Source organism: Lacerta agilis, chromosome 2 (assembly GCF_009819535.1).
Source record: "Lacerta agilis isolate rLacAgi1 chromosome 2, rLacAgi1.pri, whole genome shotgun sequence".
NCBI lineage: Eukaryota > Metazoa > Chordata > Lepidosauria > Squamata > Lacertidae > Lacerta > Lacerta agilis.
In genome coordinates this window covers 45,203,335-45,230,479 of record NC_046313.1, presented here as the reverse complement: position 1 = coordinate 45,230,479, position 27,145 = coordinate 45,203,335, and the positions used below count along the sequence as shown (strand labels likewise).

The window sequence follows — 27,145 nt, the reverse complement described above, 5'->3', positions numbered from 1 at the left end:
CATCCTCCACATTTTTCTCAGTAATCATTTATTTTTAAATTTTCTACTTGTTCTTTGGGGTGAGGGGGATTATATGGACATCAGTAACCAATCAAGTTTCTTTTCTTCCCAGCAGTGGTAGCCAACTCCTTCTGTACACTTTCCTTCTAACATAATTTATTTATGGTTAGCAATAATTTTACTTGCTCACTACTAGCATGGTTGTCTGGATCAGACTCATTTCCTGGCTCTTAATTCTCTCCCCAACATGTTCTCAGTTCTGTTTAAAAAAAATTCTGCCACATTGGGGAAATTACCACCTTTCTCTCCGCTGCTGCCAGAAGTGATGCACCAGTGGCTGTCAAATATAGTTAATGCATACTAAAATGGGAATGTTGGGTTTCAGAAGGTGAGCTAGCAGGGGTAGAGCAGACATTATAGTGATGGTTCCTGCCCTCTCTGTGTGTGCCAGTTCACACTCATGCACATTATTTGATGCCTTATCATGTAATGACTTAAAGGCGCATGTGTGGACTTCATTTACCAGCATTCTGCTTTAATTGACCTCAGGTGATTCGTTACTGTTTGAGATTGCAAATTCAAACACAGTGCTTTCCAACTGAAAACTTTTGTTCTTTCCACAATGGTTGATATATGATAGCCCATTCAGTGATGGAAGTCATTAACATATGCTGCATTCCTCAAGTGTTGACAGTGCATGTCTGAATCACTGCTGTCCCCTGCTGCATGCAAGAGAGTGAATGCTACTCTATACCCACTCTATTCAACTTCAGGCTGAAGAGATAATGAGCCCTAATACATCCTGGCATTGCACAATGAGCAATTAGGTTTCTGATCTGGAAATGCTTCAGCAAGGCCAAATACACTGATATCATCACATCAGGCACTGTAGTATGTCCACTTATCCACACATGCACATTTGTTTTCTTCTGCTAACTACTTGGAGCAGACTATCCCTTTGATCCTCCTTTGCCTTCCTTGTTGCATCAATTACAGTACATAATGAACTGAAAACATATATTAAATTTCATCCCCTATTTTAGAAGCTGTTGGCTTCCAAAAAGAGGCCACAGCTAACCATGCTACCCAGAAAGGCACAACCAGAGAACATGACAAGCTTGCTTACTTATTTCACCAATCTGGGCTACAAGTTATTCAGTTTCCTACTATGGAAGGGATGAGCTCTGACACTTCAAAAACAGAGCACAGCACTGCTTGTTAATAGAGCAAGGCTCTCTCATTTGTAGACTCTACTTACTTGACAGCTAAAAATTATCAGTACTGATGCCTCATTCTTTTTTCTGTCCGGTTTAATGATTTGTCTGTGTTACAGGCTGTCTTGACAAACGATTAGGCCACAGTAACATAGCTGTTAGCTAAGATGTTGTTTAAACTGGGAAAATGATAGTGCTGCTCACATTAGCAAACTTAGTAATACCCCCCCTTTTCACCAGTAAAAGGAGATAGCTGGAACCTACATTGATATGAATGTCTTTCTTAATCAGCAATGAGTATTACTCTATGTGGTTTTGTTGCTCCCAGTAATGTGTTCTGATTTTAGAAAAGCTGTGTTTATATATACATACCTGCATTGTGGTCTTACCATGTGTGTGAAGTGTTCAGGTGCCAGCTAAGAAGATGACAAAAAGTGCTGAACCTTGAGATTGATTAGGACAGAATTCCAGGTGGGGTTTTGACCCTAGAAGATCATTTGTCACCTTAAGTGCATCTTTCTTTTTCCTTGCTGTTTTCAGCCGTTTTGTTGAGTGTCTCATCTAAGCCAGAGCATACACGGACTTGCTCTTAATGTTCAGAGAAATATCTTTGAATCCATCAGGCTGCTCTGCACTCTCTTCAGGCTTTGCTGTTTTATTAGAGAGAGTGAAGGAAATTGCTCTTGTCCTTTGACCTGAACAGTTGTTGAAGCCTTAAAAATAAAGCTCCCAAAGGGCAAAGTAGCTGTTTCTTGGCAGAACAAAACAAATCATTGAATTGTAAGACTGGAAGGTACCTTCAAGGGCATCTCTTCACACAATACACTGTACCTAAACTATTTGAAGTAGTTTATAAATGGTTGTAGACTATATTAAAGGCAATTCTTGTTTGTACTAAAAGCTCAGAGCCATTCTGGACTTTTCCTGGATTTGTTTTTAACATCTGGCTAGACTTCTGTTGGTAATAAGAACAGGGAAAGTAATATTGACAATGGACTCATATTAGGCTACTATTTATAGAGAGCTTATGGGATAGTCTACTCCTCCCACACCCCCATCTTTAGATGATGATGATGATGATGATTATTATTATTATTATTATTATTATTATTATTATTATTATTATGGTGTCTGCTTTGCTTTTGCCTAGGATCTTGAGAAGTTTTAATAGCATTTAAATATTTGTTTTGTTTTCGTGGTTTTAAGTGTCAAGTATATTGAAAAATAAATACTAAATATTTATCCTGTAGCTTTGCCTTTTTGACATTAATGTGTTTAATTCTCTTTGTAGCCGCTTGGAACAGAACTCTATCAAAAACATTCCTCCTGGAGCTTTCTCACAGTACAAGAAATTAAAAAGAATGTAAGTATTTTAAGTAGTTTAAAACAGCATATAAAATATTTTCAATGCTTGGAGTTGATAAGCTACAATCCAGTGAGGCAGCCACATGGGCGAGCTGCTACTTATGCAACTGGAAGGACCTCCAGAGCAGCATGTATCATAAGGGCAATAAATACCGGTATCACCTACACATAGGGTGTTCTTGAATACCGTCAATCATTCCAGTTCATGTTCTTCTAGCTTTTACTTCAGGACCAGATCTGATCTGAAAGCAACAACAATAACTAAGTTGCTGAAATGAAAGAGAGTAGGAAAACATCTCATGAACTGGATCCAGCTAGTGTATTTGTGGCACTATCAGTTTGATACCAATGTATATGGTGTAAGGCCCATCTGGATGCCACCAATAATATTTTTATTTAGGACAGCGTGGGTAACAATGCATGACAGTTAAGCCATTAATAACAGCTCGATCAGCTTCTATCACATTACTGTCCTTATCATGAAATGCATTTTCTTGGAGGAAACTGGCTTATGTTTTTCTTCCTATTTGATTTGCAAACTAGTTTTAAGTAACTGTCTTAGAGCTGAAAAGACAGTTCTTGTAAGAGCAATTTCCAAATACGTACAGTAATATTGTGCTTTTTATGTTTGATTGGAAATAGGTTTAATCGCCATGTAAGTATAGTAAGGTTGGGGTTCTTTTTGTAATACATCTGTGCCAATGTTTGCCTGGGAAACACTCAACAACTTCAATACAATTACTTTAAATTTATGTCAGTAGTAAAAGAAGGCAAAGCATGGCTAAGTTTATGTTCAAAAATCTACTAGGAAAATGTCAGAGAAAGTCACTAGCAGTCCTGCTGATGTTTCATTTGGTTTGAAAGCAATAATACATACTTGATGGTGAATGGAACAGATTCCAGATTTCTTTTCTTTTTTAATGTCGGAAAGATAGCCCATCTTGGGCACACTTACTGGGACTTAAGCCCTGTGGACTATAGTGGGGCTTATTTACTAGAAAATAGCCATAGTATTGTGCTGCACTTGTAGAAAAAGATATGTAGATGCTGGCTAATTCAAAAGCTTCAGTTTGCATAGTCCTTTTCTGAAATTTCCAATCTCGGGCTACTTTGCAGCATTATACTTCAAAGAAACCCTACTGTTTATAAATAAGCCTGCATATGGTACCTCATATTCTATGACTGATACACACACCCAGCATCTAAGAAATTCTATTACTGCCAAGAGAATCTTCAGTGGAATTTGTTGCATTCTCTTCCAAGTTAACCCTTTTAGAAGGATGACAGAAGTGATAAAACAAGCACAGCAAAACAAACATAACTATTCCTCATTTCTTGTATTCTCAGAATCGCAATATATTATTAGAAATCAATTCCATATGAACATTACAGAACAGAATTTTCATGAAATATTTCAGGAAAAGGCTAATCTGTATCTTAAAATAGATAAAAAATGTTTTAATAATTTAAAATCTGTAAACCAAAGTATAAAATATTGAGGTTGTTGTAGGTGCAGATTTCAGACTGTCACAGACACTGGGGTCTGTGTTAATAGTATAGTATGCTTTGCTGCTGCACTTTTATAATGGTTTAAAAGCCACAAAATTATGTGGTACCAGGTGTATGTCAAAAAATCAGGCCTGCTCATATGCTACTCAATAGACAGTATAATTATAGGTTGTGGAGATTGCTTATTTTGAAAAGAGATTTCAAAGGTTGTCTGAGAATAAATGCAACCTTTCAAATTGTTGCAAATATGTAGGGAGCCTATCTCAAAGAGAATAAAAAGTGTGTGTGTGTTACAGTGGTAAAATTGAAAATCAAAGTTACAAAAGGTGGTATTCTCATTAAATCCCCAAACAAGATTTTTATTTTAAAACTTGTATGGGTCTAAATAAATTTCTTCTGTTCTGTAATAATTCTAAGCTATTAGTGCAAATTTGAATGCCAGTTACCAACACTCTGTGTAAAATTATTTAGCCACTGAAGTGACTTTAAAGAGGGAGTCTTTTAAGCTCACAAGAAGGAGAAAGGGATTGATGATCAATCCTTATTAAGGAACAGTGAATGTGGTAGCAGAAATGTAATTATAATGAGGGATGATCTGTTTATTACAGGGACTCTACTAGGTTGGCCATGTGTCCTACTTTAAGGACAGTCCTCTCTTTGGAAGGGTTGTCAGGTGACAATTCTCTGTTTGAGGGTTGTCCAGTTTAAGTCTGGTTTAAAAATAAATATTCATTTAAAAAGAGAACAGGAGCATTGAAGTTGTCTACTAACAGTTAGCAGCAATTGGTCAGTAGACTGAATTACACAAGTCAACTGGTGTCTTCCTCACTATGCTGCGATGTATTGTATTTCTGTTTAAAATATAATAATTAGTTCTAAATTTGTATCTATATACCCCTTATGTAAATGTTATGCAAACTTGTATACTTTTGTGTTGATGCAGATTTTCTCTTTGTTAGCAATGCATAACTATCCACCCTATAGCTTCCAGCACTCCTGTAAGTTAAGGCCCAACCTCCCAGTATCAGGGAGAGAGAATTGGCTTTTCACAGTGCAACACATACAGCTTTACCATACTATTTGTTTCTTTTATTTATGTTTATTTTGTGAGTTCAAATATGAGATAAGGGAGCTTGGAAACTTAGAGAGTTCCTTCCCTTTTTCTGCCTACCTATAAATGGGTTTTCATGCTATGCAATCCTATGTGTGTGCACCCAGAGGTAAGCCCCACTGAGTTCAAACAGACATACTCCCAGGTTAGTGTGTGTAGGATTGCAGATTTATTCAGTGTTTGCATTTATATAATAGGTTTATAGAAATATAAATGGCATTTCAGTGTAATAATTTAGGCAGGTTTCCTTGTGTTTTATAACCTTCTTAGAAAAAAATATGTGTCGTGTTTATAAATATGCAACAGAGAATTTACGAGATATAGAGTTCTTGTTATCCTCTTAACCACTGCTAGATTTTTTTAGTTCAGCCATGTATTGCTCGTATAGAAAATATACGACCGTATATGAAGGTCAGTATAGTTGTATGAGCTATGATTAAGATAGAAGTGATGCCACCCTTAAATGAAGTTCATTGTACCATAGTCACTATGTGTTTGGTGAATTCACATCTCTCTTTCCACAGGATTAAGAACTTGAAGTGGAGCAGGACTGTGTTCTGCTGTTATCTAAAGATAAATCATTTTTAAAAGCTTAGGGCGCATTGGTAAATTGTGTTTTCATGAGTACGTTGTCTTCTTCCCTTGTGTATCCTTACAGTGATATCAGCAAGAATCAAATATCGGATATTGCATCAGATGCTTTTCAGGGCTTGAAATCACTCACCTCGCTGTAAGTAGAGGATAACCTTGGATAGGAGATTTGGAGAGTCTTAAATATAAATAGATCAAGTATTGGTTGGTGATGCTTTCCTTTTCCCAGTGCAATTGTCACCTTGTGAGAAGAACCTAATCTTTCTTAAATTGGAAATTGATCAGACAGACTTGAAGGTGCCATTGTTTATGCAATTTGTAGATTCCTTTTATAGATGAATACCCTATGAAGGTTAGATATTTAGGCCTCTAAAAAAACCCAGTATACTCTTTGTATATTTCTTTTACTTAGTGTCAAAAGCAGTGTTGATAGTAACAACAGTTAATCTATATTCCTTGAAACTTGTTGCCAGAGGATCAGCCTTCTGGAGCAGCTTTTCTGCAACCAGAGTTGCAGACTTGGAAGGAGAAAACTTTGCCATGTGAGTTGCACAGTAGGATCTTTGGATTCAAGCCAAGATTATTCCATTATTTAGTTACATTTAAACGGTTCCTTGTCCTGTTATTTACTATTGTATGTCTTGTTTTAATTTATGATACATGGTGTCCTGATCACTGTCAGTTGTAACCAGACACCCGCCTATCACAAAATTGTGAATGATGGTGCAGAACTGTGTTTATTAATCTGATAGGCAAGTTTGAAGCTTGTTCACTACAACTGCTAAATGTGTCTAATGATCCAACACTGAACAGTTCTCTAAAATCTGCTTTGTTCTCAATTCCATGGTTTGAATAGCAGTAATTGATTGTAATATTGAAATTTCCAGGACAGGGTTTTTTCTGTGATAGCACACTGACCATTAAAAATTATGTACTAATCTATGCTGCTTCTTGAACAAGCCCTGTTATAATGAGTTTCTTTATCTTTGAGTTAAGAAATATGTAGGATTAGCTTGCTTTTTTCAAATGTTGATCAAGAGTAGGGGCTAAAGAGACTTGCGTTATGTGAATTCTCTCTTAGCCCTTAATGTGGCAACAAAACTAAAATAATTTTCATTTAATTCAGCGGGGTCTTTAGTGAATTAGTATTGGATTGGAAATGAGCATCAGCGTCTTCTTTCTTTCATTATATTTATAGCTCAGGATATGTTACAGCTGTTTCACTGAAATGATATATCACTGTCTCCAAAGTCTCTCAATCTTTTGCACACTGTGTCTAAGACTTCTGGGTGCCAGTAGGCTTTCTGCACATTTAATTTGGCTGTCCCAGAGCATAGAAGGCCTTTTCCAGACTGTCTGGAGACATTTCACATGATGTGTCAAACCAGTTCTCAGATTTGGGGTGACAAGAGAATTTATTTCAGATATGTATAAGATGTTAAATTGTTTTCCCTTCTGATTCAACCCATTTTTAAAAGATAGATTAGCTTGGATCCAAATGCATCATGGTGGTTAGCCTTTGGCATGTCATTCACATCTACATTATCACCTAATGAGTGAGGATGTGTTATCATTTTTGTGGGGATGCCAGAGATGAAGGAAGATGTTGTTGAATGATTATGATGATAGAGCATTGCAGTAATCATTTTTACCTTGAATTATTTGGCTAGGATTTCTTCAATCATGCTAGAAACATAATGTTTGTTCCTTTATGTATCTAATATCCAGAGCAGTTAGCTAACATTCCTGCAACCTTTTCTTAGCATAAGCCTATGCATGCCTCTTAAGCTTTTACTACTACTATTAGCATTTCTTTCTGGAACTTGTAACATATTTCAGATCCTTTTTGAAAGCTAAATAGATTATTTTAGATTCTGCTAATCTAACACTTAAATAAAATGTTTAAAATTACTCCTGAATAATGAGCCAAAATGTACTAGAAAATGCTGATGGAGCAAAACTTTGGGCATCGATATCCAGCAAAACAAAAAGAAAGAAAGAAAGAGGAACATTTGTGAAGCAACCACCATATACTTTCTCTTACTGCCCCCAGTGCACAATGAAAAACGCTATGAGATACACAAAAATCCATTTTGAAAATCACACAATGGTGTGAGTGGTCTTTTTGCTTCTGGGTTGTGACACTCAGCTGTGTTGACAGCCAATTGTTTGGTGATGGGCATGTGCAGTGCTAAATATAATAGAGCAGAGAGCTGTCTTCTTTAGGAATTGTCATCTCAACAGGACAGGCTCTGAGGTCCTAATGCAAACATTTCTTCAGCAGGTCTCCAATTTCTTTTCTTGCTTTCCTGGATTTCAAATCCCAAATCTTTTTTCCAGTAACATTCTTATTTGCTCTTCAATACCACACGTTTATTTGGGAGTAAGCATCATCTACCATAATGTGATTTATTTATGATAGAACATACATAGGATTGCATTGATTGTAAGTGAAGTAAGTTGCTGCTGCCTTATAATACAAATATGAAAAGTTGTCTCCAATTTTGGTTTGTATATGGGAAGATTGCCTGTGCATTCACTTTAGTCTTGGAGGTAATATCCTCTTTCCTTATTCATCAATATCCCTAAGCAATTGATGATACTTTAGATCCCAAAACAGTTTTTTTATTTTTTATTTGTTCAACTTTTCAAAAATTGATATCACTTTATTTTCTCATATATGTTTATAGGCTAGAGAGGCTAAGATACATAAATGAAACTTTCATTCCCATTTAACCACCCCACTAAGCCTAAATGATAAACCAAAAATTGATGCAGAGCAAACACGATCTTGAAAATGTTTTATGACATAAATAAAGCAGGTAACAATACTTTATTCAATTTTCAAAAGTTTTTCCAAACATTTAATTTACCTACAAGTCTTATTTTATTGATAGCTAGAAATTTAAGTCATATAACTCTTGATAAAGAGGAGAATGATAGAAAAATTAATGTGGCTAAACGTAAGATTCATTGTAAGTAGTGCACCTTTGTACTATTTAATTTGCCTCTTCGTATTTTTCAGAGTGCTCTATGGAAATAAGATCACAGAGATTCCCAAGGGTCTTTTTGATGGGCTCGTGTCTCTACAATTGCTGTGAGTATTATCCTTACTTCTTTTGTTGTTATAAAACTTTGTAGATATTTATTGCTCTAATTTCAGCTAGCAGAAGCAGGCTGGTTACTTTGTGCACTGAAAATTAATTGAAGCCCATTATTCCTATGTGGTAAGACTGGTATGTGAAGCTAGCAGAATTTCAAATGGCAAAGAAAAGGTAAAGGTAAAAGGACCCCTGACCATTAGGTCCAGTCGTGTCTGACTCTAGGTTTGCGGCACTCATCTCTTGTTAGTGGCCGAGAGAGCCGGCGTACAGCTTCCAGGTCATGTGGCCAGCATGACAAAGCCACTTCTGGCGAACCAGAGCAGCACACGGAAATGCCGTTTACCTTCCTGCCAGAGCGGTACCTATTTATCTACTTGCACTTTGATGTGCTTTCGAACTGCTAGTAGGTGGGCAGGAGCTGGGACCGAGCAATGGGAGCTCACCCCATTGTGGGGATTCGAACCACCGACCTTCTGATCAGCAAGCCCTAGGCTCTGTAGTTTAACCCACAGCACCACCCGCTGTGGGTTAAACCAAAGTAGTCTTAGTTTATTAGTAATTTATGTCTAGCTTGAAGTCCTCTTGAAGTCCTAGCTTGAAATTCTCTTTTGGGACAAAGCATTTCATTTCTATTTTTATGAAATGGCAATTTTATAAATTGTTATAATGAGACTGAGTGGTGCTAGGAGGTAGTGAGATATAGGGTTTTTTTGATAAAATAAAATAAATATATATATATAGCAGAAGTAACTTATAAAAATATACAAAAATTATATCATTAGGTATCCCATCTAATTTGATTAATGTGTAGACAAGGTATATATTGTTAATTCTTTGCAGCAACTTTTTTTTTTCAAATATGGTGAACGGATAAGTCATAAATGCTGACATTCCCACTGCGGAGCCTAGTGCAAATATGATTCATAAACTCACAAACTATTCTGGCAGGATATAAAGGTAAATATAAATTATACTAACTTCACCATGCTGTTTTACTTGAAGAGAGCTGCTCTAAGGACATAGATATAAATATAGTTATATACTAAACTGGTTAGGTTCTGAAATGCCAGAAGAGTCTTCTACATAGTTCAGCATTAGTGGCCAAATGGTTGTTGTCAACTGGTCAGACGCTTCAGGCTCAACGTGTGTGTTCAGTAGAAAAGGAGAGGACAGAGTCTTTTATAAGAAATGTGACATGCTTCTGATTGCAAAAGATGAGGATGTTATTTCAACTCTGTTCTATTTTGTAATGTGTTTCTTACTTTACTGTAAGAACTAAAAATGGGGTGGGGAGACTTCTCCAGCCTAATCTGATCATACCAGCCTAATACAGTAATAGCAATTACAAAAACTTTCTTCTTGGAGTGGGATTTGAATGTTTTCATGTTGTGAATATATATAAGACAAAATAAAAAAACAATTCCTTCCAGTAGCACCTTAGAGACCAAGAACAAACTTAGTTGGTCTCTAAGGTGCTACTGGAAGGAATTGTTTTATTTTTTATTTTGTTTTGACTATGGCAGACCAACACGGCTACCTACCTGTAACTATATATATTCAAGTTATTTAAATAATTTGAATCTGACTTTTAAACTGTCTTTAATGTGTTGTCATCATCCCTGGATGTCTGAGCCATAAAAAGCTTGCATTGGTTTGAAACCTGCTGTTGAACAGTTGGGAAAGTGCCCTCTCATTAGATCTAATTTAGCGTTTAGAAGGCTGTAGATTAGATTTTTTTTCTTATTAGCCTGGAGACAAAAGGGTAAGAAAAGTCTAATGAGAGATCCAAGTAGGCAGTATAATTTCTGAGGTTTATCACAAGCTTTGTAGCATATGAAAGTAGTAATTGTTAAGAGAAGGTGAAGGCTCTTTCAAGTAAGGTTTGTACCAGGAAAGAAAAGGATGTGCGATTCAGTACTGGAACAGTTACAGGTGGGTAGCCGTGTTGGTCTGCCATAGTCGAAACAAAATAGAAAATTCTTTCCAGTAGCACCTTAGAGACCAACTGAGTTTGTTCTTGGTATGAGCTTTCGTGTGCATGCACACTTCTTGTACACGAAAGTTCATACCAAGAACAAACTCAGTTGGTCTCTAAGGTGCTACTGGAAAGAATTTTCTATTTTGTTTCAGTATTGGAATTCAGTTTTTCTTATATCCTGCTAGGTTTCTATAAAGGACTATACATCTTATTTTTTATTGAATTTCAAGACACTATTATTTATTCCATGAAAAACTACAATGAAAAACATTGCTAATACTCTGTCTGGAATTTGTCTTCTAAACTATTAAGTATTCTTAAAAAATAAACCCAGTTGTGGACTGTTGAATTTGTATTTGTGGTAAACATGATTCAGGAGCAGCCAGTGTGGTGGGATGGTGCCATGCTTTTGCCCTTCTGATAGTGCTGCTGCTCCTTACTGTGGGGCAGATAGGCTGGGTGCACTAGTGGGAGCATGGCTGTTCCAGTGCACCCATGGAGCTCCAGTCTCTTTGTCACCCTGCTCATCCCCACACCATCCTTGTATGTGAGAGCAGCACCGCTGCCAGCAGGGTGGCAGTGTGACACTGCCTCACTGTGCTGGGCTTTCCTAGCATCATTTAGATAACCCTGTGATGGGTAGGGAACTGTCAGTTTTTAGTATCTATAGTGTGAAAGAATTAATAGGTACCTGTCAGGAATGGGTGTCAGAAATAAATCACACAGAGTAAGTCTGCTCAGCAGTGCCAGGTCTAATTAACACAACAACTCTCTCAGTAGATCTTGCCCCGATGAGGCAGTTGTGGAGACTGAAGGTCCCCTCTTTCCCACAGCTGCCTAAATCTCCAGCATCCTGGGTCCTTCCTGTCATGGCCCAGTCCTGTCATGGACTGATTGGATGCAGAGGAGTGATGAGAGGCACCAGCTGGGAAACCGCAGCTAAACCCCCAGGGGAAGAAGTCTCAGAGTCAGGGGATTGGTGGTGGGATGATGGTGAGTGGTCAGAGAGAGAAGACTGGGAGAGGAGGTGTCGGAAGCTGGAAGAGCAACAGGGTTTAGTGAGCAGGAAGAGTCTGTGGCAGAGTGCAGTCCAGACTTTGAGGCTGAAGTAGAGGCTGCAAAGGAGCTGCTGAAGAATCAAGGGAGTCTCTCCCTCCTGCTGTGACCAGCTTCTTTCCCTGCTGGTCTCCAGAAACACACAGAAAAATGAAAGAGCAGAACAGAGATTAGTTGTGCACAGATGCAGCTTGAGACTGCATGGGAATAACACTGGAGAGCAGGAGCCTTAGACAGGGGTGGGAAAACAGAGACCTTCAGTCCTCACAACTGTGTCATCAGGGCAGGAACTATCAGGCAGGGTTGCTGAGACCACTAGGCCAGAGCTGTTCTTTAGTTTACTTGAATAAATAGTTGACTGGCATCAGTGACTTATTACTTTTATGCTGACCTGCATCTAACTCTAGCCCTGAAACAATATGAGACAACACAGATGCACTTTTCTCTGCTCATCCCTTTTTATACCTTATCTGGTCCTGGGGCATCAAGGGGGAGGGGAACTTGGCACAGCAGGAGGGGGAGGTACCCTGGCTTCTTCACCAGCCTGACTCATCTCTGCCTCTTGAGCTCCCTCCTCTCCTGCTTCCACCTTGGATTCTGGTCTTCTCTCTGCCACAGGCTCTCCCTGCTCACTAAACCCTGTTACCTCTTCAGCTTCTGGCAGCTACTCTTCCCAGGCTTCTCCCTCTGGACTGTGTCCAGCCAGTCCATGACACTACCATCTTAATAACATAGGAAAAGCACCTCTGTACCTGACCAAAAAACCACCTAGTCTAGCATCCTGTTCTCACAATGCCTACAGGAAGCACACAATCAGTACATGAGTGTAAAAGCATTCTCCCCACTCACGTTCCCCAGAAACCAGCATTCAGAGACTCACTGTTTCCAATACTGGAAATGCTCATTGCAACATCTTGTGGTAGTTTAACTATGCAGTGTGTGAAGAAGTAATTTCTTTTTACTATTCTTTAAAGGTCTTTCCTCTTTGGCACTGCAATTTATTTACAAAACCTGATTGACATGTTTCTTTTATTTATTATTTTTTTAAACTCCATTAAAATGCAGTGGAATTAGATTCATATCTTGCTCCCATGAGTGGCATCGCCTGAGTAGACTCTCTCACTGACATAAGCGACAGAGGCAACTTTTTATCCCCAGTGTCTCCACTTGTTATGGCAGGCTTGGGGTTCTATGGATCAGTGTGGGAGCTGATACATCAGAGGAGAACATATGGAGAATTTAGCTTTGCATGACACACAGTAATAAGATTACCATTTATAATAGACCAACAGTGAGAAACATATTCACTGTGAATACTTCCTCGCAATGCCTAGTAATATAACACCAGCAGTCCTTCCAAAATATTATTGGTATATCAGAGTCAAACAATTTATTTCCATGAACTAACATAGCTCCTTAGGTAGAACTTTTTCTGCCTTCATATTCAAGGTGACTTGTTATATATGTAATTGCTAGTACCTGAATAATATATAAACACTTCCCAGTGCTCTACAGAAGCTGTAATTACTGCTAGCAACGTCTGTAGCACTTAGTGGTGGGTAGACTCTCAACTGCTGTTAACACCTGTGATATACAAATAGTATGACAGCCATTATTTAAAAAAATAGTCTGATATACAAGACTCCAGTACTAATATTACCTTTGTAAACAAGTATAAAATATTTAAATAAATTGACACCACAGAGGGACACAACAGCCCTGTGAATTAGAAGAATAGACTGAGAAATAGTGACTGGATTAGAATCTGGTTAGAATCTGGATTTCTCCAGTCCCACAGTACCTATATTCTACACCGTAGTAGTTTGAATTCTGCTACTGCACTTTTCCCCATTTAGTTTTATCAATTTTTGTTGTTTGTGTTAATTTTATAAGAATTGTTAATGATGCTATGGTAAAAAAAATGCAGGCAAGAGAAAAGAGGGGTCTCTTTGTGTAAGTTTCTTTTTACAATTCTTTCTGGTTATTAGTGTACTGTACTTAAAATGATTTCTAGCTTATCTGATAATGACAGAAACCTGTATTCTCTTGAGTAAGGCTGTGAGGTTGTACTTCTAGTTATTCTCTGATAGTTCGCTTGCTTGTCTTCTCTGATCAGAAAATTAAAATGTTGGTGAGGGCAAATGCTACAGTAATGTCTTTCTTTTCTTCTTCAAACCAATTATTTTCTATCATTCTGTTTTGGAAGCTCAGGTTATTCTTTAAACACTTGAAATTGTATTCATGTTACTACATCAGTTATGAGAATATTAATTATACATAATTCTTTTAATATCAATAAGTGGCAAGTGGTGGTTGATAGGCATTCTTTTGGAAACAACTGCTTCATAGCACTTACCTTGTGAGCTATTGTATTCAGATATGGCAGGTAGTGATGGAAGTTCAGGAATAAGCTGTAGCTTAGACAAACAGAAGTAGTTTCTCTCTTCTAACCTCTTCTAATCTGTTATACTTCCATAAGTTTAGAATTCCAGAACACTGGGCATTACCGGTATATTCCCTCTGTGCAAGCTCATAACTCTGACATTTATTGCTTCAAAGAACACAAGGCTACATAAGGGGTGTTACCACAGCCACAAAATCTTTCTCAGTTTGCGTATTACACACAATTAACATGCAACAGAACAAAAAAGCTCTCACTCTCTAATAACAGGTGCAGGCATTCAGCTTGAAATTCACTTTTTAAAACGTCAGATTAAACAGCAACTATACTATTATAAGTGATGTGTGGAAAGGCCCTCAAAGGGATAGTCTCAGTTCTATGAAATAACTCGACAACTCCAGCAGGTTAAATGAAATATCGTGGTATGTGCCTGCCCCATTAAGAAACTTAATGTAGCATGTTAAACTTGTTAATACACAACTCCTTGCAAGACAGAATGGTTTCTTGTTTGTTTGTTTGTTTGTTGTTTATTTGTTTTTAAGGGATGCTTTATATGCTACTATTTACAAGTATTCTGTTTTGACTGCAGCTGAGGTAACCTGAGAAACCTATATACCACAGTGCATCACTTCCAATACCATTCTTTTCTATTGCTTGCTCAGAAAAGCTTTGTTTAGTCCTCAAGAAGATTTGTATTTTAAAACTATTTTTTGTTTTGTTTACAGGCTTCTAAATGCCAATAAGATCAACTGCCTAAGAGTAAACACCTTTCAAGATTTGCATAATCTCAATTTGCTGTCTCTCTATGATAATAAGCTCCAGACTATCAGCAAAGGACTTTTTGTTCCTCTCCAAACAATTCAGACTCTGTGAGTATCCAAGAATGTTGTTGTTGTTGTTGTTGTTGTTGTTGTTGTTGTTGTTGATTAAATTGGTTAGTCACTTTATCTTTCCCAAGGCAACCCAAAGTGATTTACAAACGCAAACAAACAAACAAACAAACAAGCAACTACACATAGATACATTGAAACCATCCATCCTAAACGCTCAATATTTTCAGATATGGAGGACATGCATGATCTTGTGATCCTGTATGGGCAGTTGAAGTGTTGAGAGGTTGAGAAATAAAGAAACAGACAAAAAGATGGAAGAAAAGTGTTATGCACAGAGCAGATAGAAAAGAGAATGAAAGGTACAGAAAAAGGCTGGAAGGGGGAAATTGGCAGTATTTTAAAACATTTAATTTTCCAAAATTTTACATTTTTTAAAAAGAGGTAAAAATATTATATTTTGCCTTCCTTATTGATTCAAGATAATAAGAAAACATGAGAATAGATATAGCTGCAAGTGGCAGCAGCAAGAATTAGAATTTTGACACAGTCAGAATTAAGTCATACAACTCACTTAGTACTTTTCATTGCAACACAGCACGAGAGAGAATGTTTGCTGTTCACAATGACCCTTATATGCATTGCTAGTGACAGTAGAGACTTCTCCATAGTATTGACTTTGCTGCTGCTGCTGACATGTCACGGCTGGCTCTCCTGTTGGGCCTTGCCTTTTTCCAGGTTCTACTATACCTGGCAGGTAGATAGCTCAGCTACCCTGTGTTGCTGCTGTACCTCATCCCACTCCATCCACAATATTATCTCTTCATATATTGTATGCTTATTGTGTTCATTTTACGCAGTTGCTAATATGAACAGACTCCAAATAAATTGGATGTAGTAAGTAGATATTTAGGCTAGAAACCAAAAATGGGATAGGTGCATAGAGTGGGAAATCCACCTAACCAGTGTTTTGTGTTCTGATTTCACTACTGCAGTTCCACTGCTAAACATGTTAGTCATTGTCTAATTAAAAGGTGGTTTCAAAATAAGGAACCAAAATTCAGCCTACATACAGTGGTACCTCTGGTTACGATCTTAATTCGTTCTGGAGGTCCGTTCTTAACCTGCAACTGTTCTTAACCTGAGGTACCACTTTAGCTAATGGGGCCTCCCACTGCCGCTGTGCTACCGCCACGCGATTTCTGTTCACATCCTGAGGTAAAGTTCTTAACCCAAGGTACTACTTCCGGGTTAGCGGAGTCTGTAACCCGAGGTGTTTGTAACCTGAAGTACCGCTGTATTTGATTTTTTGGCACTTGTCTTGGCCTTGCATTGCATTCTCTTGGGAACATTTGTTTGTTTGCATAACTAGAATAATCAGTATCAGTCCCTACTAAAAATCTTTATATTTAAATTGTATTCCCACTTTTGCCCATTAAACATTACATATAATCCCTTTTTGGTGATTTAGTTGCTGTTAAAATATGGGAGTGTTCCCCCCCCCCCCAAATATCAATTTGATCTATTTTTGTTCTCTTTCTTATAGTGAATGATGGTATCAAGTTGTAAGGCTTAATAGGAGTCAAAATTGTTTTATTTTTATTAGATAAGTTGTATATACTATTTTTGACAGTTTCTTGGATAGCCATTTATCACATGTGCGTGAGAATTCTTTTATTTTGAATAAGCTAAGCTGCTTGGCACCGTCAGAAACTTTTTTGGTTTACTCACCAATTTTTTGTGTGTGGATATGCTGGGGAAAGAATTTTCTCACCAATTTAAACTCTTGAAATTAATACAGTATAAGTCTTCAATGACCAAAGCTAACCAGATCAAAAATTGATCAGGAAACCACTTGGACCTTCCTTAAAATGGAAGGCTGCTTATGCAATGAGTCATTTTATGTGTACCAGCTTGCCACATTGACTCATGACCTCTTTGCACTTTGGAATCAGACATTCCACACAATACAATTCCTTCCAGTAGCACCTTAGAGACCAACTAAGTTTGTTCTTGGTATGAGCTTTCTTGTGCATGCACACTTCTTCAGATACCGTGCATGCACACGAAAGCTCATACCAAGAACAAACTTAGTTGGTCTCTAAGGTGCTACTGGAAGGAATTTTTATTATTATTATTTTGTTTTGACTACGGCAGACCAACACGGCTACCTACCTGTAACTCACACAATACAAGTTAATCCAGGTGAAGACCTGGTGCACATCAAGAGGTTGTTTGTTGGATAAATGGCCCATAAAACAGCACTGGGTTGTTGTTGTTGTTTTTAATACCTCTATGATTCTTCCCTAAATCTAAATTCATTTATAACTTTTTATTTTACTGGTTTGCATATAATAAAAAGATTCAAACATATATTGAAAAATTGAAAAATAATCTAAAATAAGGAAGATTTGTTAGTGTTGTCATACATAATTGGCTGAGGTGACTTTAACCAATATCAAAAGTGCCTAACCCAGGCTTCCTCAACCTTGGCCCTCCAGATGTTTTTGGCCTACAACTCTCATGATCCCTAGCTAGCAGGACCAGTGGTCAGGGATGAAGGGAATTGTAGTCTCAAAACATCTGGAGGGCTGATGTTGAGGAAGTCTGGCCTAACCCTTTGAGGAAATTTTATGGTGGGGCAGGGCCAGTCCCTTTCTTTTATTTTTATTCTTTGGTATTTGCTTATTAGAAACAGAATCCAAGTGGCAAGACATGTTTTCCCATTTACTCAATTCAAGTTTCTAATAAACATTGACTTGTTATATTTTACCTACACTTTTGTTGTTATATTAGTTGGCTTCTAGTTTCAGGATCAATTTTGTTCAGGATCAATTTTTAATTGATGCTCAGGAGTAAATCTATTTTACATAAGGATTTAGCAGCTCTGATTAGCACATTTACATATTAAGTTCATTTGTAGACTGCTTACTGGCCAAAAATACACTGGTTTACAAACATGCAATTTGTTGTCTGCAGTGCTTTTTTGTGATAAGAATTATTTTAATCCGTGTATTTCTAAAAAGATGCATTCAACTGCAGTGTATTGTTGCATGAAAACAGTGCCTTTTGTAGACAGAAGGTCTGTGCCCTTTAAAAGCAAGCTTTGCTATATTAATTTTTGTTTCCTTCTTGAAAAGACTCGCTGCAGACTTAATGGGCTAAAAAATAAGATGGTTCACAGAATTTCTTCCATTCAAGTGCAGCTCCATGTGGCTTCCGCCAGGCCTGGTGTATTGGAAGCTGATTCAATTACTCTATTCTTCAGTTTTATGTTTGTAAGAAACAATGATGGAGTACAATGTCACAGGTCACTTCTGGTTAAACATCCCATCCCTCTTGCAGGCATTTAGCTCAGAATCCATTTGTGTGCGACTGCCATTTGAAGTGGCTGGCTGATTACCTGCAGGATAATCCAATAGAAACCAGCGGCGCTCGATGCAGCAGCCCACGTCGCCTTGCCAACAAACGAATCAGCCAGATCAAGAGCAAGAAGTTCCGTTGCTCAGGTAATTCATTTATCCAGGCTGTACTGCACTTTCAGTTCAGAAATAAGCAGGTCCAGAGAGCCCACTAATCAAATCTGTAGGACAGTGTTTGCTATAATGGATATTATGTAGCATCTTTCTGAAATTAAATTGGAAAAATTGGATTAGTCCTCCAGAAAACCTGTTTACCTTATGCATTAAAAGAGAGGCAACCCTTTAGCTTGCTTTGTGGTTTATATATTTATATAGGTTCAAAGATAGGTTGTAATTTTAAAAGAATGCAGGACTGTATACTGCCTGTAAAAGAGATAAGGTACAAGTGGCCGAATATATCATATGACTTCTTGAAGAAATGAAAGAATTCAAATGTTTCATTCATGAGAAAAGATCTCACTGACTGAATAAAGGGTTTGTCATGAGGACTTATTTTGCCTGCGAGTGAAAGCATGCCTTGTTTTAACTATTTTGACAAACCCCCTCAGGTGACTTTTCAGTGACAATGGTGCAGTCAGTATCTCTTTAGAGGTAGTAGATGTGGAGATAGTTGCAGAGGCCTTTTTTAAGTAAGTAAATAAATAAATTGGTTAGAAGTGCTCCTGGGCAGGAGTGGGGAGTGCCCAACATCTGAAGAATAAAATTAAAGAGATAATACTGATGAGGTGATTGGGAGAGGAGAGTCTTTTTTAAAAAATGTCTGGCAAGTTCTATGCTTTCATGGATGAACTATAAAATAGTGGATTAACATGAATGGAAGGAAGGAAGGAAGGAAGGAAGGAAGGAGAGAGAGAGAGAGAGAGAGAGAGAGAGAGAGAGAGAGAGATGCACCACACAGGTCTGTGCAACTTGTGTGACCTACTTGCCAAATTCAACCTACTGGCCATAAATGGCAGTTCACCTGATGATCAGTAAAGCCTCTTTGTATTTATTCTGCTTTTGAGACAATTATTGTCTCCCAAAAAGAGTCAAATAAAGAAGAGAGAGTGAGAGGTCCCACCACCAGACTTACAAACTAAAACGATAAGACACACAAGGTAAGGGCAGTAGAGGGGAAAGGTTGGCTAGGGAGATAAGTTCTTCAAGGCCAGAACATAGTATCGAACTACAAGAATTTATATCCAATTTGGACCAGGCTGATCTTTCATCTCTGGTGTTCTTGCTTGAATAGTAATTGGTGGCTCTTGTTCTTTAGGCCAATGAATGGCGACAGAGGGTCCTTTCTATTTGCTTCTGTGATCACTGGACAGCTAGCAGCTGAGTGTTTTTTCCTCCCAGGAAGGGGGAAAACAGGCTCGCTGCAGCTGCTCCTTCTTTAGTTGATATATTTAGCCAGGTTGGTCCTCTTATTACCATGATGATTTGGCCAATGACAGAGTGTGTTGCCCTTCAGCTCCACTGGGCAACCCCCCAGGTTAGCTATCCAGCTGGGCCTCATGTCAGGCCAAAACTCAGGGATGGTGAGCTTTATTCAGCTTGGTAGGTCTCAATTTATGCCATCTTGGGTTCACAAAATGTTAAAGACAAGGGCAGCATTCAGAACTGAGAATGGCAAAAAGCATCTCCACTAGTTGCCCATGAGAACTGTACCACATTGGCATCATAATATAATTAACTAGGCAACCTGAATTGAAAGTATGGTGTTTTAATAATGTTTGATGTTCAATTGATGTGCCTTTTTGTTGCAAAATAGTGGCTGAATGGAAAGATGAAATATTCAGGAAGAAAATCAACAGTTAACTCTTATGGAAGCCATACAATAAGTGTATGTCTTTATGACAACCACTTAGAGACTATTCTGATTGAGCAATATACAAATGGTTGTAATACATAAAATAAATTATTAGTTGAGCTGGCCTTTAAGATTGCAAACATTCAAAAAACAATGTAATTGTAGCATTTGATAATCATTTCAACGCACATCATGTCTAGAACTCTGCAGTTGATTCAGGTTAGCATTTTTTCAAGTTTCAGTCAATAATTACTGTTAGTCTGCGTTTCATCATTTAGGCATGTGCAGAGGGCCATTTTGTAATATTCTATTTGCTCACATTGTATTCAGCTAAGTTTTCCTTAGAGCAGACCTATTTAAATTAATGAACCCAACTTAGTGCTGTTCATTAATTTCAGTGGGTCTACTCTGAGTAAAAGTTAGTTGTCTACTACCTCATGTTCCTTACACATACGTGATTTAAATGTGGGTAGCAGTAGTATAATATGCCACCTATTTCATTGTTGAGAGCTTCAAGTATAGGTAGATTTTTATGTGGCAGAAAATCATTAACTAGACTGAGAAGAAAAAATGGCTGTCATTGATGGAATATCTTGCAGTACCTTCACATAAAAATGAGTACTGCTACCTTTTCCTCCTGAAAAAAGGACTATGATGAATTGCACTTCTGACAACTAAGAGCAGATGGCAGAAGGCACTGGTTTCTTTGTGAGGAAAGATGACATCTACCCTTCTTTTCCACAATAAGCCATCATTCATAAACTGCCCTTTGTCAATACAATAAAAGTTATGGCATCTAAATAATATTTCTATATTAATTATATAAATAAGTTAGAGTTCTGCTTGCAAAACATTAAATCTACTTGAAGTTTTATGTATCCAATTAATTTTGCTGTTTTTCACCTTCCTTTTAGAGCCCCCTCTGCTCCCTCCCCCCAAAAAGTGTTCCATAGGGTTGGGGAAAACAGAAGGAGGTTAGCAGAGGGGGTTGGGGGAAGAAGCAGAAATTTGTGCAAATTTCCTCCCTTGCTCTTCCATTCACTGAAGTTTCTATTGGCTCAAAGAATATTACAGTAATGGAAAGACTGTGCTTGATGCAACCTCATGATATTTTGACCAAATGTCTTCTTGTAAAACCATATCTGTTCCACAACAATTAATCAATGAGTACTGATATTTAAAGAAACTGATTGCTAAAACAATACCAGTGAGAGTCAACGTGCAGAGGGCTTGGATATGGGTTCAAGTTCCCCTCTGCGCTGGATGCATTGGGAAGCCTTGTTTAAGTTACAGTTAAGTTCAGTCAAATGAAGCAATAATTTATTAATTTATTTTCACTGGATTGGAATACTTCGTTCTTTTAATTGAAAGAAAAATGCATTTTGGATAATAAATAGGAAATTGATTTTCATTCGTGGGGAGGAAAACTGCATACAACTGGAAACAGGTTTTACTCACATTCTATGTCTCTGGGTGTTTAGCTTTTGGGCAATGGTTATGTAGGTGTACATAAATTCAAAAACTTAAGTCATGTGGTATGGGTTAATTATGGAGGTATTGAGTCAGTTGTGTCTGAAAATCATACTTGGGCCTAAATACATGGAAGCTCTTGTCCATGGTTATGCAGAGAATATTTGATGGGATCTTTAGAGAGGAGACAACAACGGTGCTTTGCATATCTGTAATAAGTGTTTTACAAGTCCTATTGTGATGAAGAAAGCAGTGTCAAAAATTGTAGCCCTACTAAGTCAGTCCTATGCATACTTACCTTAAGCTTACGGTAATTCTGAGTAGACATGCATAGGATTGCACTGTGAGTTTTTCCTTTTGATAGAATTCTGCTTGGCATCTTCCATGTGTAGTTTTCAGGATTGCAGCTAGCTGATCAAGGATATATATTGACAATTAAGACTCATTGAGTTCAGTGGAGTTTACTCTCTGTAAATTGGATATACGATTGCAGCCTGCATTTGCTTAACACAGAGTAAGAAATTATGGTAAACAATATATATACAGTACTGCTAAAGTATATACAGTATAATCATTGCACATGGTGACAGCTGGCCATTGCAAGTTTAAACAGTGTATGGTGCATGTGAATGAAAACATATATTTGGTTCATTGACAGTTTACACTTAAGTCTTAGATTTAATATGTGATGGTGTTTTTTGGATTGTTTTCAGAGGCAATTAATTTTTGAAGATCCTTGTTTCATACAGGATATAGTGGAGAAATGTAGGTGATGGGATCTTTAGATTACTTGTTTTGATGGCTTTTTTAATTTAAAGGGGATGTAGTAGTTTTGTCTCTCATCCTGAATGGAAGAAACTCAGAATATATTGTGTGAAGAAAAGTTCTCATATTGCCTGACATATCGCGAAGCAAGGTTGATCTGCCTGTATTTGCAAATATTAGATTTAATCAAATGGCTTTAAATCCTCTGAGAGCCAGTGTGATGTAGTGGTTAAGAGTGGTAGACTCGTAATCTGGTGAACTGGGCTGGCGTCCCCACTCCTCCACATGCAGCTGCTGGGTGACCTTGGGCTAGTCACACTTCTTGGAAGTCTCTCAGCCTCACTCACCTCACAGAGTGTTTGTTGTGGGGGAGGAAGGGAAGGGAGATTGTTAGCCACTTTGAGACTCCTTAGGGTAGTGATAAAGCGGGATATCAAATGCAAACTCCTCCTCCAACTCCTCCTCCTCCTTATCCTCATCCTCTTCTTCTTCTTCTTCTTCTTCTCCTCCTCCTCCTCCTCCTCCTCTGTGCTTGGACTTATAAAAATTCAAAGGAGAATGCGGATGAGGACATTTTTCCTTAGCCATAGCCTTGCTATGTATTAAATATGAATTCTCAGAAAAGAGAGGGAATGCTGCCATTTTTGGGAACAGTCATAAAAGCAGTCTTCTCCCTCGGTTACACCTGCCCAGTGGCATCCAAGCATCAAGTGAGACATGCCAACTCTATTTCACCAGAGGCTCTCCTTCTCAGCAGGCTTGTTCACTTGGCATCTTTTGATTAAGATAACTGCTATACAGATTTGTTTTCTAAAGGGAAATCAAAAGGAATCCAGCAGCAGATTGTACTTGCTCAATGGCAGTCCTGCGCCGCTTTAGAATTGGCAGGGCTCCTTGATTAGTGTGCAGCTCTATGGTGTGCACTGCCAATGGCATGAGAAATATTACTCCGCTCGGAGAAACGTCTCTTTTTGTTTTCTCTTGTAGGTTTCCTTTTGTCCACTCTTTCTGTCGCATTTGACTAGCAGTTGATTGATCTGTCCATGTTCTGCTGTTTCCCTGCTAATGAACAGATATTTAAAGGAAACAGAAAGTCACTAGAGCTTTGCCCTTTCCTGCAATAACAATAAGAGTGTTTTTTTCTCATTTGAAGCTCTGATAACCAAATGTGTTTTCCCAGTATCTGCAGCATTTGATTCTTGTTCTATTTAACTGATTTAATTAGCTGCTACAATGCCAGATAGTTGTCATACACACCACTAACACAACTAACAATGAAGGTAGGACAATGAGCCATCTGCCAACATAAATCTCTCCCTGTCACATGCTGCCTCTCAGTAATTCAATCCAAATTGATGATAGCAGCATTGGTACAAATGTGGAAGACTGAGGCAACATAGGCACCTGCATATTTAGTGACATTTTTTGTAACCTCTATCATTACAGCAGAATTATTTGTGTCAGAGCACGTTGTCCTCCATTTATCAGCAGCTGTTAAAAGCATTTGTAGAAGAAAGGTGGTCTTCATGGCGTTTTGGATCACGGCTTGAGTTTTCATAGGGATGACGACTGTTTTCAAATATCATTGGCCACTGGTCCAAGGCGGTGTCAAGTGCATGTGCTGTTTTGTGCACCATGTCACTCCCCTCTCCCTTGGTATGTATTGAACGGTATTGAGCAGGGGGGGGGAAGCTAACAGCCCACCTTGCACTAAACTTGCTTCCTAGCGTGGACTATAACATAACACATTTTAAGCCGTGGTGTCTGGATTAACAGCAGTTCTAATAGTAGTGGTTCTCTGTTTTCCTACAGATCTGTTCAATTGACAAAATTCTCATGATCAAATTCTAAAAAAAAATCAGCTAAACATGAATGCAACCTATCCTGTGCACAATTAAAGCATAAGTAATAAAATAAAAAATATAATGTAAAATATAAAATAATAATATGATGATGATGATGATGATAATGTAATAGAAACTGAAAACCAAAAAGGAAATATAACATTCTGTGTTGGTTTCCATTTTGATGCAGCATTTCCCCCATCCATAAGAGTCTTCAAATCTTAGGCCTATATATCTGCATTGCAGTTTTTTTTTATCAGTTTTATACCTGTATAATTGTAATGGCTTAACCCCAAAATTCTGAGAGGTCTCTGTTATGTGTTCCCACTTTGCTTACAGAACTTCAGTTACAGGGTTTCCCAGGAAGATGGAATGACTATTCACCCAGGTCTCTGGTGTAGACATGCCCTTTATCCCATGGGGACCGTCTTCAGATCAGGAAATTTGTTTAATGATGCAGGAAGTAGGATGCTGGACTAGACAGGCCTTTGATTAGATGCAGTGGGGCTGCTGTTATGGGACTGAGCCCCATTGAACACTGTTGGGTTTACTTCCATGTAGACATACTTAGAATTGTGCTGTGAGGGTCCTTCGCTTAATTGTGGGAAGTTTCAGACATAATAAACTTCCTGCTTAACTATCAGTGGCATATATGAAAATGCTGTACCCTTGCTCTATCATTGGTGGAATTTTAAAGGAAACAAACACTATTAAAATAATTAGGGGTATCAAAATAATCATAAGAAAATAATACGTTAGTCTTAAAAGAGGCTGATTGTTTCAGAAATTGCTACTGTATTGACTGGACACTTTATTAAGAAGAGTAAGAGTATTGCATTACTGTATTAAATCACTGGATACTGTGGTATATATGTTGTTCACAATTTGAGCATGCTCACTTTGTATGATCTGTTGAACATTCATTGAAGGCTGTCAATTGCAGACCTTTAACTGGATTCCTACCATACACCTTCAGAAATTTCTGGTCGTTATTCTCATGCACTAACAATCTGTGCTATAGGGCGTTGTTGTTGTTTTTGCATTTGTAGCAATAAGTATTGACTTCTTGAACTTCAGCTCCTTTATGCATGGGAGAAGTGGACAGCAGCTCACAATGAAATCTCCAGCTTGTGCTTCTCCATGCTGCTTCCTCTCAACGCTCCTCTCTCTTTGGCGGCTGCCTAACTCTGACTCTGACTGTTGATGGGATTTTCCTTTGTGCTTGATCTAACCATGTGGTAGAACAATACAAATTGAACATGGTTCTGTCAAGCACCATGGAAGGCTCCATGCTTTCCTGCAGCATGGCATGCTGGGATACTTCTGCTGTTTTCAGAACCGTCAAAAGGTGAGCTATTTTCTTGTTTTGACAGGAAAAGTGATTTTAAAAAGAATCATTATGGTTAAGAAAATTCCATAAAACTAGAAGGTTTACTGCAGATCTCACAAACAGAAAATCCTCAAATGGATAAAAGCAATCAGAGAACAACTTTGCAAAAATCTTGCATGTGATTTACTTATGAAAAATTCTAAACTGTGTCTTCAATCAAAACATGAACTCCATGTGTTATTCATAAAAATCCCAGATATAAATGCAATATTGAAATAAACAAATATCAAAACATTATGAATGGTATTCAGAGTAGACTCAATTAAGTTTGTGAATATGACTGTTAGGTCCATTAATTTCAATAGGGCCAGTCTGAGTACAACTTTGTTGAACACTGCTCTGTAAAGTATGAGAAGTTATAACTGCAACAAGTTGCATTAATTTCTCTTAAAATGAACAAATTGAACATCTAATTCATTTATTACCTTCCAACATCAGTGATTATTCCATGGCTGGAGAAATTTTGTAAAAGATTACAGGTAGGTAGCCGTGTTGGTCTGCCATAGTCAAAACAAAATAAAAAATCCTTCCAATAGCACCTTAGAGACCAACTAAGTTTCTTCTTGGTATGAGCTTTCATGTGCATGCACACTACCAAGAACAAACTTAGTTGGTCTCTAAGGTGCTACTGGAAGGATTTTTTTATTTTTTATTTTGTTTTGTAAAAGATGTTAGCATTGCATCATTAGCTGAAGATGGTAAGCAAGGCACAGTATTTGGCTATGATCAGCAGCTTTGAGTAACAGTGGGGATAGAGGTGTGGGTGTTTGGATATCAAATGTAGCTATTTAAGAAAACGTTGGTGTTGAAATAATCAGCATTCAATCATAGATTTGTAGAATGGCAAGGGATCTCGAGGGTCATCTAGTCCATTGTGCTTGAAAGTGTACATGGTCACACAATTGGTTCAAATCCTTTTCTTGGCCTTATTTAATGTCACAGAACCAACTCTTTCAAATATAGTGAAACTGGGTTTAAAAGTCATTACGTACGGCCAAGATAGTTGGGAGAGACACTGCTGAAACCCCCAGTTCCAGTGCTTAAGTTGCTGAGATGTGTGGACCTTACAGCAATTGATAAGCTTACAAAGAGGATGTTTATAGGATAGTGTGGGTGCAGCAGCTTGAAAATATACCTGACAAAGGAACGTACTACATATTGGATAATACTGTAGTTTGTAGTTACTTAAGGTTGGAAATAAGTTTATTCCAGCAAGTTTGTATGTGTGTATGAATGGATTGTGACGCAGGTGGTGCTGTGGTCTAAACCACTGAGCCTAGGGCTTGCCGATTGGAAGGTCGGT

General features: G+C 37.8%; 1 protein-coding gene across 1 annotated transcript in view; it reads left to right on the top strand.

Annotated features, from left to right (window-relative positions):
- The window catches only part of SLIT3 (slit guidance ligand 3), a 195,073-nt gene that overhangs the window by 59,555 nt on the left and 108,373 nt on the right, over nt 1-27,145 (top strand). Inside the window, exons 7-11 of the mRNA XM_033141837.1 lie at nt 2,506-2,577; nt 5,858-5,929; nt 8,816-8,887; nt 15,055-15,198; nt 18,505-18,668. Of these exons, the coding sequence (XP_032997728.1) occupies nt 2,506-2,577; nt 5,858-5,929; nt 8,816-8,887; nt 15,055-15,198; nt 18,505-18,668 (524 nt within the window). The remainder of the gene's footprint in view (nt 1-2,505; nt 2,578-5,857; nt 5,930-8,815; nt 8,888-15,054; nt 15,199-18,504; nt 18,669-27,145) is intronic.